Source organism: Geotrypetes seraphini, chromosome 11 (assembly GCF_902459505.1).
Source record: "Geotrypetes seraphini chromosome 11, aGeoSer1.1, whole genome shotgun sequence".
Lineage (NCBI taxonomy): Eukaryota > Metazoa > Chordata > Amphibia > Gymnophiona > Dermophiidae > Geotrypetes > Geotrypetes seraphini.
Genome location: NC_047094.1, coordinates 39,520,147 through 39,536,401, shown reverse-complemented (window position 1 = coordinate 39,536,401; position 16,255 = coordinate 39,520,147). Strand labels below are relative to the sequence as shown.

At 42.1% G+C, this 16,255-nt stretch overlaps 1 protein-coding gene across 6 annotated transcripts in view; it reads left to right on the top strand.

Moving 5' to 3' along the window:
- Positions 1-16,255, top strand: part of ABAT (4-aminobutyrate aminotransferase) — a 119,555-nt gene that overhangs the window by 98,319 nt on the left and 4,981 nt on the right. For all 6 annotated transcript variants that reach the window (XM_033914947.1, XM_033914946.1, XM_033914948.1 and 3 more), the window contains 2 exons: positions 2,350-2,517; positions 3,338-3,484. In XM_033914947.1, the coding sequence (XP_033770838.1) occupies positions 2,350-2,517; positions 3,338-3,484 (315 nt within the window). The remainder of the gene's footprint in view (positions 1-2,349; positions 2,518-3,337; positions 3,485-16,255) is intronic.

Below are 16,255 nucleotides of genomic sequence, written 5' to 3'. Positions count from 1 at the left end.
GTATGAATCAGCACAGGTTCAGAAAAGTGAAGTTGTGCCTTACCAGTTTTTTATAATTTTTTTTTTGATTGTGTAAATAAGTGGTAATGAGGAGCTCATTCATTTAGTATATTTAGGTTTTCAGAAGCCATTTGATAAAGCCCCTCTTTTTTTTTTTTTCCAATTCTTTATTCGTTTTCAATCTTACATCAAAGCCCCTCTTGAGATTCTTTAGAAAATTAGGGTAATGGGATGTCAAACTGCCTAAAAGACAGTCAGTGGAAAAGAGTAACTAGTGAAGTGTCCCAAGTCTGTACTGGGACCTGTACCATTTAGCAATAGGAATGATGGGTGAGGTGATCACATTTGCAAATGTTACAAAGTTTTTAAAATGGCAGTGTATTGCAAGAATTTGCAGAAGGATCTTGAGACTAGGGGCTCCTTTTACAAAGGTGCACTAGGGCCTTAACACGCAGAATAGCGCGTGCTAAAATGCCACGCACTAGCCACTACCACCTCCTTTGAGTAGGCGGTAGATTTTTGGCTAGCGCACCTTCGTAAAAGGAGCCCTAGGAGTGTGGACATCTAACTGACAGGTAAAGTTTTTAATCTGTGCAAGTACAAAGTGATGATAACAAAGGGAAATAATCACACACAACTGCAGGTCCAAAAAAAGATCTTAGAATGACTCGTATAATATGCCAAAATTGTGCAACAGGTGTTAAAAATGCAAATAGAATATCAAAGATTATTTAACAAGGGATGAATAACAAGAATGAGACCCCCCTAGAGTTCCTATCCTGCCTACTGCATCGCAGCCAAGCATAGAAGGCAATGGGCAGGACACAATTTTGGAGCCTCTGCTTCGCTTGAACCCTGTGTGGCCACACTGCCTGCACTTAGTTTGTTAGCCCTGCACAAAATTATCAGTGTGATAGGAAAATAGTTATAAACTCTCCTCTTTATAATAACATCTAGAATAAAATCAGTGTTTAAGCAATGGATAACTTTTCCATGCAAGAGTTACTTTTAAATGCCAGCACAATTTTTTTCTGTCAGACACGGAAGCACTTATCTTTTATCATCATCAGCTTCTCTTCTGTTACCCCATCTCAAACAGTTATAGTGGAATTAGCAAAGGCACAGAGAAGGTTGATGAAAATGCTAAAGGGGAAGGGACTTGCCTTTGAGGAAAGACTAAAGCAGCTAGGGCTCTTCAGCTTGGAGAAGAGACAGCTGAGGGGAGATATAATAAAGAGGTAAATAAAATACTGAGTGGAATGGAACAGGTAGATGTGAATCACTTGTTTACAGTTTGCAAAAATACAAGGTCCAGGAGGTCCACAATGAGGCTGCTAGGTATCAAACGTAAAAGAAATTGAAGAAAATATTTCTTCTTCTCAACATGTATTTAAAATCTGGAATTCTTTGCCAAAGAATATGGTAAAAGCAGTTAGCTTAACGGGGTTTAAAAAAAAAAAAAAAGTTTAGATAATTTCTTAAAAGAAAAGTCCATAAACCATTAAGATGGACTTGAGAAAATTCACTGCTTAAGATTCTGCTAGGTACTTGTGACTAGAGAATGACACGGTGACAAAATTAATCCTCGTCCCCGCGGATAACCGTGGGAAACCATCTTCATATCATTCTTTAAGGAGAGAGAGAAGAATCAGAGCATGAATGGCCACAACCACTGCCCCGCAAGCTTTGCTTTGAAGAATGCTGGTGTAGAAGGACTGAGGTTGAAATAGACACTAAAAAATGACATAGGATTATTTCCCACGGTTATCTGCAGAGACGGGAACAGTGATGAATTTTGTCACCGTGTCATTTTCTACTTGTGACCTGGATTGGCCACTGTTGGAAACAGGATATTGGGCTTGATTGACCGTTGCTCTGTCCCAGTATGGCAATACTTATGTTCTTATGCGATTTACTATTATGCCTCTGGCTAGGTCCCTGGTGTATCAACATCTTGAGTATTGTGTGTATCCTAGATATTGGAAATGCTGCTCAGCTTGGATATAGACAAGGGGGCAGGCACTGATGCAGAACAAGTCCTCCAGTGCCCCCCCCCCACACACACACACATGCTCAAAAAGGTCTAATTTTTGACCTGTACTGAGCTGTAGGAGCAAGACACATAAGGCTCCGTCAGATGACATCACCTTGTGTCTACAGAGAACCGTCATTACAGGTAAGCAAATTCATTTTACCTTTTGAAGGTAGGTAGTCAAGTAAATCATATGTATGTAGCTTGCATTAATCTGTGTGTATAAATAACATTTCTGTTGGGCAAGACAGTAAACATTTTATTTTGCCATGAAGCATTAGATTTCTGACTTCCAAATTTTTGATCTATCTGGACAGCATGGATGTGCATTTTTGGTGGATGAAGTGCAGACAGGAGGTGGTTCCACCGGGAAGTTTTGGGCCCATGAATACTGGGACATGGAGGATCCAGCAGATATAGTAACATTCAGTAAGAAGATGATGACTGGAGGATTTTTTCACAAGAACGAGTTTAGGCCAGATGCTGTAAGTATTTCAGTGAAAGCTTCCCTTCAGGTACAATACTCATCATAAATAGAGTTCCATTCCAACCAAGTATATAGGGGGGGAAAAAACAAGACCCAGGTCTCTGTTACAACCATGAAAACGGCCAGAATGTAGATTGGCCAGTCTAGATCTGTAGGAATAAGTAAATCTATGTATCTACACCAGGGGTGTCAAAGTCCCTCCTCGAGGGCCACAATCCAGTCAGATTTTCAGGATTTCCCCAATGAATATGCATGAGATCTATTTGCATACACTGCTTTCATTGTATGCTAATAGATCTCATACATATTTGTTGGGGAAATCCTGAAAACCCAACTGGATTGCGGCCCTCGAGGAGGGGACTTTGACACCCCTGATCTACACTGAGAGTGTGGAAATGCATGCATGTTGTATGTTTAAGTTTAGTACATAAATTTCAGATGTTAATTAGCTGAATAATATTTATACATTATATAAGTTGTAGAATTATCAAAGTCATTATAAACTCCTACAATTTCTAAGCAATAAGCTACAGATTTTAAAAAAAGTAGGAGCTTAAAGTTGCTATACCTTCCTCATTGAAGGTTTTCAGTGAGCAGAAACATTTGAAAATCTAATCTAATCTAAACCTTAAATTTATATACCGCATCATCTCCATGCTTGATTCATTACCGAAATGTATTTCAGATTTGAAAGTTGGCCCTTAAATGTTTAAGACTGTTCAGGGCCACCATCCTTCTGAGCATGAGAATGTTTCCTCTTAGCACTATTTGGAGATTGATTATAAAACATTACATTTCCTTCTTTTTTATTTTACAAGCCTTATCGGATTTTTAATACCTGGCTTGGAGAACCTTCCAAGAACCTTATGCTTAGAGAAGTCATTAACGTTATCAAGAATGAAGGCCTTGTAAACAATGCTGTGCAAGCAGGGAAGGTTCTGCACAAAGGACTGTTGGAGTTGCAGGTAATGAATTCTCAAGTCAATGTGTTTTCATTGGGCAAAATTTTCAAGCAAATTGGACAAGCAATATCAGTATTTACAAGATTTATACACTGGAGTGAATTCTGAAGGCTCTTATTTAAGATCAAAGGCTAAAAAAGAGGTATGGTTTAGAGCAGGAGTGTCCAACTTCGGTCCTCGAGGGCCACAATCCAGATGTGTTTTCAGGATTTAATTTGTATGAGATATATTTGCAGGCACTGCTTTCATTGTATGCAAATAGATCTCATGCATATTCATTTTGGAAATCTTGAAAATCCGACCTAATTGGCTAAGACGGCAGTACTCATGATAGGTTGAGGTTCATTGCTTCACAGGCATAAATTCTTCTAGACCAGCGATGGCGAACCTATGGCACGCGTGCCAGCTGTGGCACGCGAAGGCCTTGCAGCTGGCACGCGGGAAGGTCCGCAATAGAGAGCTGCACGGGAACAGGGCTGGATGTTCTAAGTCACACGGCTTTTCTCCCTACCTGCTCTGCTTGCAGCACAGAGCCGAACGGAAGTCTTCCCGACGTCAGCGCTGACATCGGAGGGAGTGAGGGCTGACATCGGGAAGACTTCTGTTCGGCTCTGTACTGCAGGCAGGGTAGGTAAGGAGGAGTAGCCTCGCGGCTACCAAGGGAGGGGGGCGGTCCGCCCCGCCCCGTGTGCAGCACAGCAACGCCCAGCAAATTTAGATGCCCGCCCGGCTGTCATCTGCCGAATCCTGCTGTCGCCACTGCTTAATGCGCAGCCTGAAGAGCCGCCGAAAAACCCGCCGGACTTTAAACAAAAAAAACCCCCAGCAAGCGACTCGAACCCGGCTTCCCTCCGAAACCAGAAGTTACGTGGGGGGGGTAGAAAAGAGAAGCCGGCACAGACCATTAGAGCCCCGAGCATGCGGGAGATAGGCCAGCCACGGAGGGAAGCTTACTTGCTCTTGCTTACTTCGGGTCTTTCTCGCTGCCGGGTCCTGCCTACTTTCTGTTTCCGTGAAGGCAGGACCCGGCAACGAGAAAGGCCCAAAGTAAGCAAGAGCAGCAAGTTGTAAACTTCCCTCTGTCGCTGCCCTTTGGGAGATAGGTCAGCGACCAAGGGAAACTTGCAACTTGCCTTTGTCTGTAGCGAATCTGCCGGGTGTGTGAGACGGGGGGGGAATGGGAGGAGTAATGCTGCTGCACCCTTGCTGGATTCGCTGGCAGCCGCAGCCTCATCATCATCATCCCGGGCGAACCCCAACCCGATCCGACCCTCCTATCTCTCCCTCCTTCCCTCATCAGTGACGTGCCAGAGGGAATCATGGCAGGAGAAAGTCCTGAAGCAGCCTGCTTAGAGTAGAGCAGTGCTGTTTAGAGTCTCGTGATGGGAGGGAGGGAGAGTTAGGAGGGTCGTGGGGGGGAGAGTAGCAGTCTGCCCCGGGTGTTCGACCTGGCGTCATGAACTTCTTCGGCTAGCATCAGCATTTACAATTCACTGCTGTTGCCAGCTTCAGGCCTTCCTCTCCGCCGGGTCCTGCCTACTTCTGTTTCCATGAAGGCAGGACCCGACAGAGAAGAAGGCCCGAAGCTGGCAACAGCAGCAAATTGTGAATGCTGCTGCCTGAAGAAGTTCATGACGCCAGGTCATGGGTGACAGAAGGAGGAAAGGGAGCAGAGGGGGAGAGACTTGCTGCACCCAACTGGAGGGAGAAAGAAGATGAGGGAGGGAATGGAATGAGATGCCAGGGATTGGAGGGAAGGAGGAAAGTATGCCAGACCAAGGGAAAAGGAAGGGGGAAAGGAAGGAGGAGAAAACAGCATAGAGGGGGAGGGAGAGATGGAAGAAAAGGAAAGGAGTGAGATGCTAGAGAATCAGGGAAGGGAAGATACCAGACTATGGGGTGCGAAGGAAAGAAAGGAGAAGAGAGAGATGCCAGAGCATAGGGGACGGGATGGTGACAGAGAGAGAAAAATGGAGAGGTGGCAGAGCTGAAATCAATCATGTACAAAGGAGAAGAGAAGGGGCACAGGATAGACAGTTTATTGAAGGAGCATAAAAAGAGGGAAGATGCCATATGGAACGGGGAGAGGGCAGACAGTGGATGGAAGGGGCTGATGCTGTATGGAAGACAGAGCGGACAGATGCTGGCTAGAAAGAAGAGTGAAGACAAGATGATTAAAGCAAAAACGACAAAAGGTAGAAAAAATTGTTTTGTTGCTTTACGTAGAATCAAGTAGTATTATATCTATTGATTAAAGTTTATAAATAGGAAATAGAAATAAGGCAGTTTTTGGGGGACTAAACCCCTTTCCTCAGGTCAGGACAGGATACCATAACAGCAGGGGTGCCCAAATGGTCGAGTGCGATCGACCAGTAGATCGCAAAGGCAATGTGAGTCGATCGCGTTGCCTTGGCAATCTTTTTCTTCCTGCCTCCCTGAGCCAGGCCAGGCGCGTAGAAGCGCCGGACTCACAAAACTTCACTTCTGACGTCAGAGAGGAAGTTCTGGGCCAGCCAATCGCTGCCTGGCTGGCTTGGAACTTCCTCTCCGTCGTTAGAATTGACATCAGAGGTGAAGTCTTGTGAGTCCGGTGCTTGTACATTCCTGGCCTGGCTCATGGAAGCAGGGAGAAATCGGCATGGTGGCTTAGGAGGTAGGGAAAGAATCAGGGAAGTGGAGAAATTGGCGTGATGGCTTGGGGGGGGCAGGAGGAGAGAGACAGAAAGAAAAGGGGAGGGGCAGAAAGAAAAAAATATTGGATTTATAGTCAGAAGAAGGAAGTGCAAACAGAGACTCATGAAATCACCAGACAAAAAGGTAGGAAAAATGATTTTATTTTCAGTTTAGTGATCAAAATGTGTCTGTTTAGAGAATTTATATCTGCAATAGTGGTTTTTAGCGAAGGGAGCCTATGAGCATTGAGAGCAGCACTGGGCATTCAGTGCATCTCCCTGCTCTAAAAACTGCTATTGCGATTTAGTAAAAAGGGAGGGGGTATATTTGTCTATTTTTGTATAGTTGTTCCTGAAGAGACATTGCATAGAATCGTCTGACTTGACCTCTTTGAAAACCCACGGAATATAAATGATAATTAACATTTTCTCTGCATACAGTGTGCTTTGTGGTTTTTTTTTTTTTAATTTTATTGTTGGTAGATCATTTTGACTTGGTCATTTTAAAAGTAGCTCGCAAGCCCAAAAAGTGTGGGCACCCCTGCTGTAGAAGCAAGGGCAAAGTGGAAATGTCCAATCAAGATGGTGCACAAAAACAGTGTCTTTCAACTCATCTGATAAATCCAATGGTCTTTATTAATCCAAAACAAAATCGTACATCCAAAGCAACTCAATGACTCGACATGATCACGTTTCGGCCATCCGGCCTGCATCAGGAGTCTTAGAAGTCTTTAGGTAGCAACTAGTCTTTAAATGGCAAATGGTCAAAAGTGAAACAATCATACCATTGCTCCAAGTCTGTAAATGCTGCAAAACCACACAACCTCATGTTCTTTACAGATTTTACTAACCACTTTAATGTACTAAACAAAAAATTACAAGGCATGGGAAAAACAGCAGAAAGCATGTTTAGTGACATCAAAGCTTTTGAGAGAAAATTGCATGTTTTTGAAAAAGACCTTGAGAGTGGACAGCTAAAATATTTTCCCAACCTAAAAATACATTTGGATAATTCTACAACATTTGTGGACAGTCATAAAAAACACCAGGAAATCCACAAAGCATATTCCACCATTGTAGCCGAAGCAAAGGAGAATTTTAGTAAAAGATTTTCTCAGTTCCGTAAGATGGAGACAACCCTTTCATTTATAACTTCCCCAGAAAAGTCCACATTTGAAGATCTTGATCTTTCCTGCTTACAGTGGTTGGATATTCAAAATTTGGAAATGGAGCTACTGGAATTTCAAGAAAGCTCTATCTGGAAAAGTAAATTCAATGACCTGCGTGCGGCTCTTGAACGTATTGAGTGTGAAAGGGTGACAAATGAAATCACTGCTAGCAGTTCTGAAAATGAAATCCTAAAAGTGTGGAATTCTCGCCAGACAATTTTAAGTCCATGAAAGCACTTGGGATTGCTCTTCTTACTTTATTTGGGTCATCCTATGCTTGTGAGCAGCTGTTTTCGGCTTTGAGTCATATAAAATCTGATGCTAGAAACAGATTAACGGATGACATGAGTGCTGCATGTGTTGCTCTGAAATTAACGCACTATGAGCCAAGGATTGACAAGTTATCAGCATGCATGCAACAACAAAAATCACATTAATTTTTTTCAGAGCATGCCCAATGCATATGTTTACATGAAGCAGTGTTTTCAGTTTACAGTTAAGACACTTTCTAAGTTATTTAAATATTATTTAAAGATGTTATTTAAAAAAGGGACTTTACATGGCCCTGTTGTATTCCAATCTGGAATTTCCAATAAAAACGGTTGGTTTAATTGAAAGCTCTTTTGTTTTCTTTACATCATATTATTAGAAATGTAATGATTTAACTATTTTCTAATTTGATTGTAAATTTTACAAAAAAACATGTATAGACTCTTTGGGAATGCACACCGAGTCTTGACACAGTTAACAGTTTTAAGAAGTTTATCTTTTTTTTTACTCAGGATACATTTGACATGTTATGTGAATAATACATTTAAAATATATTGTGTAACTGAATCAAATTCTTCCTAAATTCATTAAATTGAATGAAATCATTAAAACATTATAAATTGCCAATAAATTGAAATGAAAACCAAAGGATTGTGAATCAAATTGATTCTCTGACAATACAAAGATTCCAATCTTTAAAAATGATGTTACATAGTTCAGGCAACTTTATAAAGAGTTTTTAGATACTAAAATCTTGTTATTAAGGTTTAATTGACGTGCTGGCACTTTGAGGAAATTCTTTGGTTTTGTGCGGCAGTTTGGGCACTCGGGCTCAAAAAGGTTAGCCATCACTGTTCTAGACTGTCGGCTTATGTTGCCTGAATACAGAAATGCTTTTCAGTAGCAAATGCTGTGTATATTCATGCAGAAGGCTCCCATTTAGTTCCCAGGATTAATATATAGGAAAACTAGGCACATGCCTTGGGCCCAAAATAAATAAGGGACCCATAGACTGCAATGGAAGACTTGGACTTGGGTAAGTTTGGAAAGTAGTGGTTTAATTAATGGTGGCTAGTGTCTGACAGAACCTTTTAAATCTTCAGTATTAATTGTTGGTAACCTTCAGCCTGGCTGTATCCCTTGCAGCAGATATGCTCTAACTCCCCTCGCCCTCTTTTGGCTCAGGTCTCTCATCAGGCCCTCTGAAACAACATGGAAGGACATTTTCAAAACATATGTCCTTAGTCCGATTTGGACATATGGCGCTAGATGTCCCAAATCGGCTGTAAGAAAATGCCAATTTTTGAAAGGCAAACCGCCATACATCTAGGAATAATTTTTTTTTTTTTTTTTTAATCTATCTGGACATCCAGGCCATTGGGACATCCAGACTGCCAGGACATCTACCTTTATACCATATTTTCAACCAAAATTTCATCCAAGTCGCAAGCACCCAGAATAAGACCATTTGGACGTGGAAGTAGTCCTGTAATGGACTGGTCACCCAGACATGGCAACAGAGCAGTGGGGCACCTTAGAGGGCTATCACTCCTCTGTCAACAACCCAATACCACTGGGTACTCATCCAACTCCCTTGACACAACAAAATGGTCAACTAATACATCCCAATCTTCCAGCTTTAACTCTCAAAGCTTAGCACCTCAAAGACTCCCGGTCAGCTTATCCACCAAAAATTCAAGACGTCTTAATAGAAGCAAATAAACCTTCTACCTGAAAATTATATTTCCGCAAATGGAAAAGATTCTCCTCCTAAAGTTTCTCATTCTCTGGATCCATATTGCTGCTCTGTCTCAGAACTTTTACAATATCTCTGGCATCTCTCCATCACTGGACTCAAAACAACATAAATCAAGAGTTCATTTAGTAGCCAAAACAGGGAAAAAGTGAAGTTTCCAGTATAATGAGGGGGGTTACAACCCCCCCCAACGCCGGCGCAATCTGTATTCAGTAAAGTGGGGGGGTTCCCCACCAACACCCCCTGTCGGAGCCCCTTAAAACACTGTTTTTCTTCGGCGCGGGCTTCCGCCTTGCGCTCAGTTGTCTCGGCGCACCTTTGTCGCCGCGCGCTTTTGACTATGAACCCATATTAACACATCCTATGATTCACCGGTTTCTCAGAGGACTCATGACGTGACCTCCCTTTTCAAACTCCATCTATCTGAGATCTTAATTTTGGTCTTGCCTCAACTTCTGCTCCCACCATTTGAACCTTTTAGAATCTGCATCTGTACAGTTTCTCACATGGAAAACTCTCTTCCTAAATACTATCACATCAATAAGAAGAATTAGTGAGATTCAATTACTCATTCATTCTCCATTAGATTTATTCCCCACAAAAGTAGTCCTTCATACTCATCCAAAATTTCTTTCTGAAGTGGTTACCGTATTTTCACGCATATAATGTGCGCGTTATACAAGATTTTACAAACCGCGCATAACTATGCGCATTACATGCGTGAGCGCGTTATACAATTGTTTTCTATCTTGCTGGCGCCCTCCTCCATCTTCCTGCAGCATTCGCTGAAAGCCACAGCAGTGGCTTCCATGCGCCTCCTGCAACTGGGAAGCGTTCCCTCTGACGTCGTGACGTCAGAGGAATACTTCTGGGTCAGCCGCAAGAGGCACATAGGATCTGCTGCCCGCGGCTTTCAGCGAACGATGCAGGAAGATGGAGGAGGGTGCCAGCAAGACAGAAAACACCGCATCACAATAGAATAGGCATTACAATAGAAAACCTGAGAAACAAAATTACTTCATTGGTAATTTCCCTGCTGGCGGCATTTGCTGATAGTTAAAATAGCTCAGCTAATATTTCTTGTGAAGTCATTTTGCATACGAAGCAACAGTTAGATAAATAGGACTTAAACGCTGGCATGGATTATGAAAGTTCAATGAAGAGCATGCGCGGTATAAGCGTGGGCGCGCTATACCAAAATTTTCTTACATACATTCCTTGTTCCCGTGCGCTATACCCGTGTGCGCGTTGTACACGTGTGCACGTTATATGCGTGAAAATACGGTACTCCTTTTCATTTTAAACCATCCTGCCAGTTTTATTTCCAAAGCCTCATACTGATTCAGCAGCAGATTTTCTTTATACTTAGACTACAGAAGAGCATTTATTCTATTTACAATGTACCAGTGCCACTAGGAAAGCATCACAACTTTTCTTATCATATTCTTCTCACTTAAGCCAACCAGTATCCAAACACTCTTTCAGCTTGGATAGTGGACTGCATAACCTTTTGTTATCAGCAATCAGACCTTCCTCCTCCAAAGAAAGTAGGAACTCATACTTTGAGAGCAGTTTTTCTACAGGAGCCTATCTCGGAGGAGTTTCTTATACTGCCATTTGCAAAGCAGCTACATGGGCTTCTCTTCATACTTTTACCAAACATTATTGCTTAGATATTGCTTCCAGGACTGAGAGCAGTTTTGGACAATCAGTTTTTGTAAACTTTGTTTTCTTGAACTTTTCTATCCCCACCCTTCAACAACCTCATATTGCTTCTATTGCATTTTGTGTTCAAATGCAGTCCTCAGCAAGTTTATCTGCATTGGCCTGTGTCTCTGGAGAAATTGTAGTTGCTTACCTGTAACAGGTGTCTGCATTATTGTGTGGACATCAGGACAATGCAGACACCTTCCCTCCCTCCATCCCCTCAAAAAAAAAAAAAAAAAAAAAGTTCTTCATAGCAACAGCTACAGGACTTGACTGTATTTACATTGTAACTTTGCCTCCCTTCCCCCACTTCCACCTTGGTTTCATGTTAGCCAAGTCTATCTGTCAACTCCCCTTAATGTATTAGAATATTTTTTTTACCTAACTTTTCTATATTAACCACTTTGTAAACCATCTAGGTTCTTGAGATAGATAGTATATCAAGGAATTAATAAACTTGGACACTCACACTCAGTGTGAGAAGGACAGGATGCCATATGATTGCGCACGAGCCTGCAGCTGATTAACCAGTGTGTCTGCATTGTCCTGATATCCATGGAGAACACCTATTACAGCTAAGCAACCTCGCTTTATTTACGACAAGAAATATACAAAATCATCAATAAGCAATACAAAGTACAAGAACCATCATCCAAATTTTAACATAAAAATCCTAACCCATCCTGTTACCCATATGAAAAGGGTCCAGCAGAAATCTCCAAATACTTAGGCATACGGTAATAGCCACTAATGGTGAATAACTGAAGCCCTGCTACAAAAATAAATAATGGCTCCCTCAGCTACCCCAACCCTCATCCCCTTCTTATATAAAGCCAACAAAGGAGATTGGGACTCTTAGTTCTTATAACCCCCAGGACACTATAAAAAAAAAGGCAACCACCACTAACCCCTCTCTTTGCCTTTTGATTTAAATGCTTAATTATTACACTGCCAGACAGCCTGGTAGTTGAGTGACAAATGAGGCACACTGCCAGTGGGAGGACATGACTTGAATTCCTAGGTTGGGTCAAGTGTTAACTTCTGGCCTGGCTGGGGTAGGGATGCTTGGAATTAGCATTGAGGACTCTTGCGGGGAAGAACATTAAGCATCACCCCTCATCTGTTGGGAGCTCTGGTACACAATCCCTGACCACTGAATGTCATCACAGTTACTTTTATTAAGCTTCATTAGGCACTAATGAACATTTAACACAGCTTAAAATGGCATACTGTGGCTATTATTTGCATATTCTCTTTAACAAATTTTTTAAAAATGTTGAAATTAAAACAAAAATGGCATAGTGTGGGAAGTGCTCAGTAACTGCCAAATTACCATGTATTAAGTGCAAGACACTGCCTGAGCTGTTACTGTCTAGAAAATAGGCAGACGTGGAAAAAAAAAAATGAATGAATGCTTGCAAATGGCAACGGCACATGGCCGGAGGCAAAAAGGCCATTGTTATGGCTGCAGTAAAAATGGCCTTAGTGTGTGTCAGGGAAAAAAAGCAACATAAAGGCACACTAAGGCCACGTTTTGCCGCAGCATTGTAAAAAGACTTTAAGTAACTTGCTTGGGATACAAATAAGGGGGGAGGAAGAGGTCCCTATCATTTTGAATGAAATCATGGTACTAGATCTAATTCCAGTTTAGCTGGATTTCTGAAAGAGTGGGAGGAAACCACTGTGCATAAATATATCTATTATTTTGTACTAGTATTTTAAATTGTAGACCCAACCATTATTACTAATAACTTGGTGACTGTGATGGGAAATGCCTTAGTTTCTTCTTTAGGAGCAGCCATACAAATAAAATCGATGTTATTTTTCAGAGTTTCACTTTCTCCTCTAAATTATCTTGCCAAAATGAAGAGAAAATAGATAGTAGTAATATATCCTTCTGGGATTTATGGTACAGGATCAGGAAAACTGTTTACCTAGCAGAATGCACAGACAAGGGGTGAGTTATACAGGCACGTAAAGTTAACACTGCAGAAAAACCTGAATCTCATTTATTGATTTCCGTTAATATAAGAACTCAATGGAGCAGGCGCTAGCATTATATAAAGACTGAAAGTTCTTTCAATTACAAATCCTCTTAAGTGAGCATGGGCACAAATTTTCTTTGATTTTGATTTTTTAAAATAATTGCAGCTGTTTTGCTTTCTATTTTTATTGTGGATGCTTCATTGTAAGCCGCTTTGGCTTTAAGAAGCATATACAGTTAAGTACTACCGTGTTTCCCCGAAAATAAGACAGGGTCTTATATTAATTTGTGTTCCAAAAAACACACTAGGGCTTATTTGGGGGGAATGTCTTATATTTTTTTCATGTACAAGAATCATCTCTCCCTTCCTCTCCTCCATCCCAATTCTTCCTCTTTCCTTTCTTCCCCCCCCCCCCCCGTGCAGCATCTTTCCTCGCCTCTCACCCATCCCCTTGTGCAGCAGCTACCAAGGCCTCCAAAAACAGAGGCAGTGCTCTGAATGGGCTGCCTTCCCCGCTGGGGCCTTCCCTATGCCGCGTGTCTTCTCTCTGCCATGTTGCTGATGATGTCATCAGTGACGCAGCAGAGGGAAGGCAGTGAAGCAGCCCGTTCAGAGCGCTGCCGCTGTTTTTGGAGGCCTAGGGAGCTGCTGCATAAGGGGATGGTTGAGAGGCGAGGAAAGATGCTGCACATGGGGAGTGGGGAAAGGAAGAATTGGGGTGGAGAAGAGGAAGGAATAGATAATTAGCAAATCGGGCAGCACTAGTGTCAGGGATGGAGTCAAGGAGTGTTGGGGTGGCTTCAGGGGTCAGTCTTAACTAGGGCTTATTTTGGGGTTAGGGGAGCATCTTTAAAAATCATGTTAGGGCTTATTTTCAGGGTAGGTCTTATTTTCGGGGAAACATGAATGACTGCTTGTTTGCATAAATATAAAGTACGAGTATAGGTTAAATCTTAGAAAATCACCTCAGTCGTGTCATCTTTTCAAGACTGAATGAAATGACTAGTTAGCTAGGAGGGAAGGATAGAAACATAGAAACATGACGGCAGATAAGGCTACAGCCCATCAAGTCAGCCCATACCATTGACCCCCTTTTAAGTCTACTGGCCCCTTAACTCTACTGACCTGCTCTATTAAGTCTATATCCTAGCGACCCTATTCATTGGTATGACCCTCGCAGTGATCCCACATAGGTATCCCATTTATTCTTGAAGTCTGGGATACTGCGGGCCTCAATCGCCTGTACTAGAAGCTTGTTCCAATGCTCTATCACTCGTTTCGTGAAGAAGTACTTCCTGACGTCTCCACAAAACTTCCCTCCCCTGAGTTTGAGCGGATGTCCTCTTGTGTTTGAGGGTCCTTTGAGAAGAAAGATATCATCTTCCACCTCGACCTGTCCCATGATGTACTTAAATGTCTCAATCATGTCTCCCCTCTCCCTACGCTCTTCGAGAGTATAGAGCTGCAATTTGTTCAGTCTTTCTTCGTACAAGAGACCCTTTAGCCCCGAGACCATCCTGGTGGCCATCCGCTGAACCGACTCAATTCTGAGCACATCTTTACGGTAATGTGGCCTCCAAAATTGCACACAGTATTCTAGATGAGGTCTCACCATGGCTCTGTATAATGGCATCATGATCTCAGGCTTCCTGTTGACGAAACTTCTCTTGATACAACCCATCATCTCCGTGCCTTAGATCAGTGGTTCCCAACCCTGTCCTGGAGGAACACCAGGCCAATTGGGTTTTCAGGCTAGCCCTAATGAATATGCATGAAGCAAATTTGCATGCCTATCACTTCCATCATATGCAAATCTCTCATGCATATTCATTAGGGCTAGCCTGAAAACCCGATTGGCCTGGTGTTCCTCCAGGACAGGGTTGGGAATCACTGCCTTAGATGAAGCCTTCTCCACTTGAGTGGCAGTCTTCATGTCTGCACTGATGATCACTCCCAAGTCTCGTTCTGCCGTAGTCTTGGTCAAAGTTTCTCCATTCACTTACACTGAGGCCCTCAGGACCTGCAATTTTCCTATATCAAACCCCAAGCTGACATTGACATGAATGAGGTAGGGGGACCTCAAGGTCAATTTATTCGTACTCGTAAGTTTCTGCAGGTAAAGTTATATGGGACACCAGTATCATTTAGTCTAAAAAGAGATGGACGTGAGGAGAAGCCAACAGTAGACTTCAAAGGTTGGAGGGGGCTCCCTGTACCCCATTTGTCAAAGAACCACAGAGAATGCTGCAGTTGAGAGAAAGTGGAAGAGCGAAAGAATTGAAAAGAAAGTGAAGAAGGTAAAAGGATTAGGATGGGGGCTGAAGAGGCAGGAAGGAAGACGGTGTTGAACTGGAGTGGCATAGAGAAGTGAAGAAAGCAAGTGAACTCCATGATGGTATGCATTCACCATTTATTCCTACTTCCAAAACACTTGGGGGAAAGGGCCACTTAACTCTTTATTCGTACCTCCAAAACACATTTTTTTGGGAGGAGTACATTGCATTTTTGCGTGGAAGTTAACAAAAAGGCCTTTAGTAATCTTATGTACTCCATGGAGTATACTTTTCCAGTTTTGTTATCTAAGGTGGTGGTTCTCAACTCTGACCTTGGGGAACCACCAAGTCACTTGGTTGTCAGGATATTCATAGTAAATATGTACAGGACTTATAGTGAGTCTACATTATATGCAAATATCTAATGCACATTCATATCCTGAAAACCAATTTGGGTGGAGAACCGTAGGTCAAGCACTTTACAGACCTAGACAATCCCAGCTTTATTAGTAGTACTACTAATCATTTCTATAACACTACTAGTACAAATGAGTATTTAAGTGGCCTAGTCAAACCTGTTGATAGGATTCATCAAAGGAAGGAAGCCTCTGCATTGATCTAGGTCGGTGGTCTCAAACTCAAACCCTTTGCAGGACCACATGTTGGATTTGTAGGTACTTGAAGGGCCGCAGAAAAAATAGTTAACGTCTTATTAAATAAATGACAATTTTGCATGAGGTTAAACTCTTTATAGTTTATAAATCTTTCCTTAATAATAATGTTGTAATTTATAGCTAAAGAGACACATGATCAAGAAACCTGTTTTATTTTACTTTTGTGATTATGATAAACATACAGAGGGCCTCAAAATAGTACCTCAAAATAGTACCTGTCGGGCCACGAGTTTGAGACCACTGATCTAGGTGCTTCAAGAAACTGATC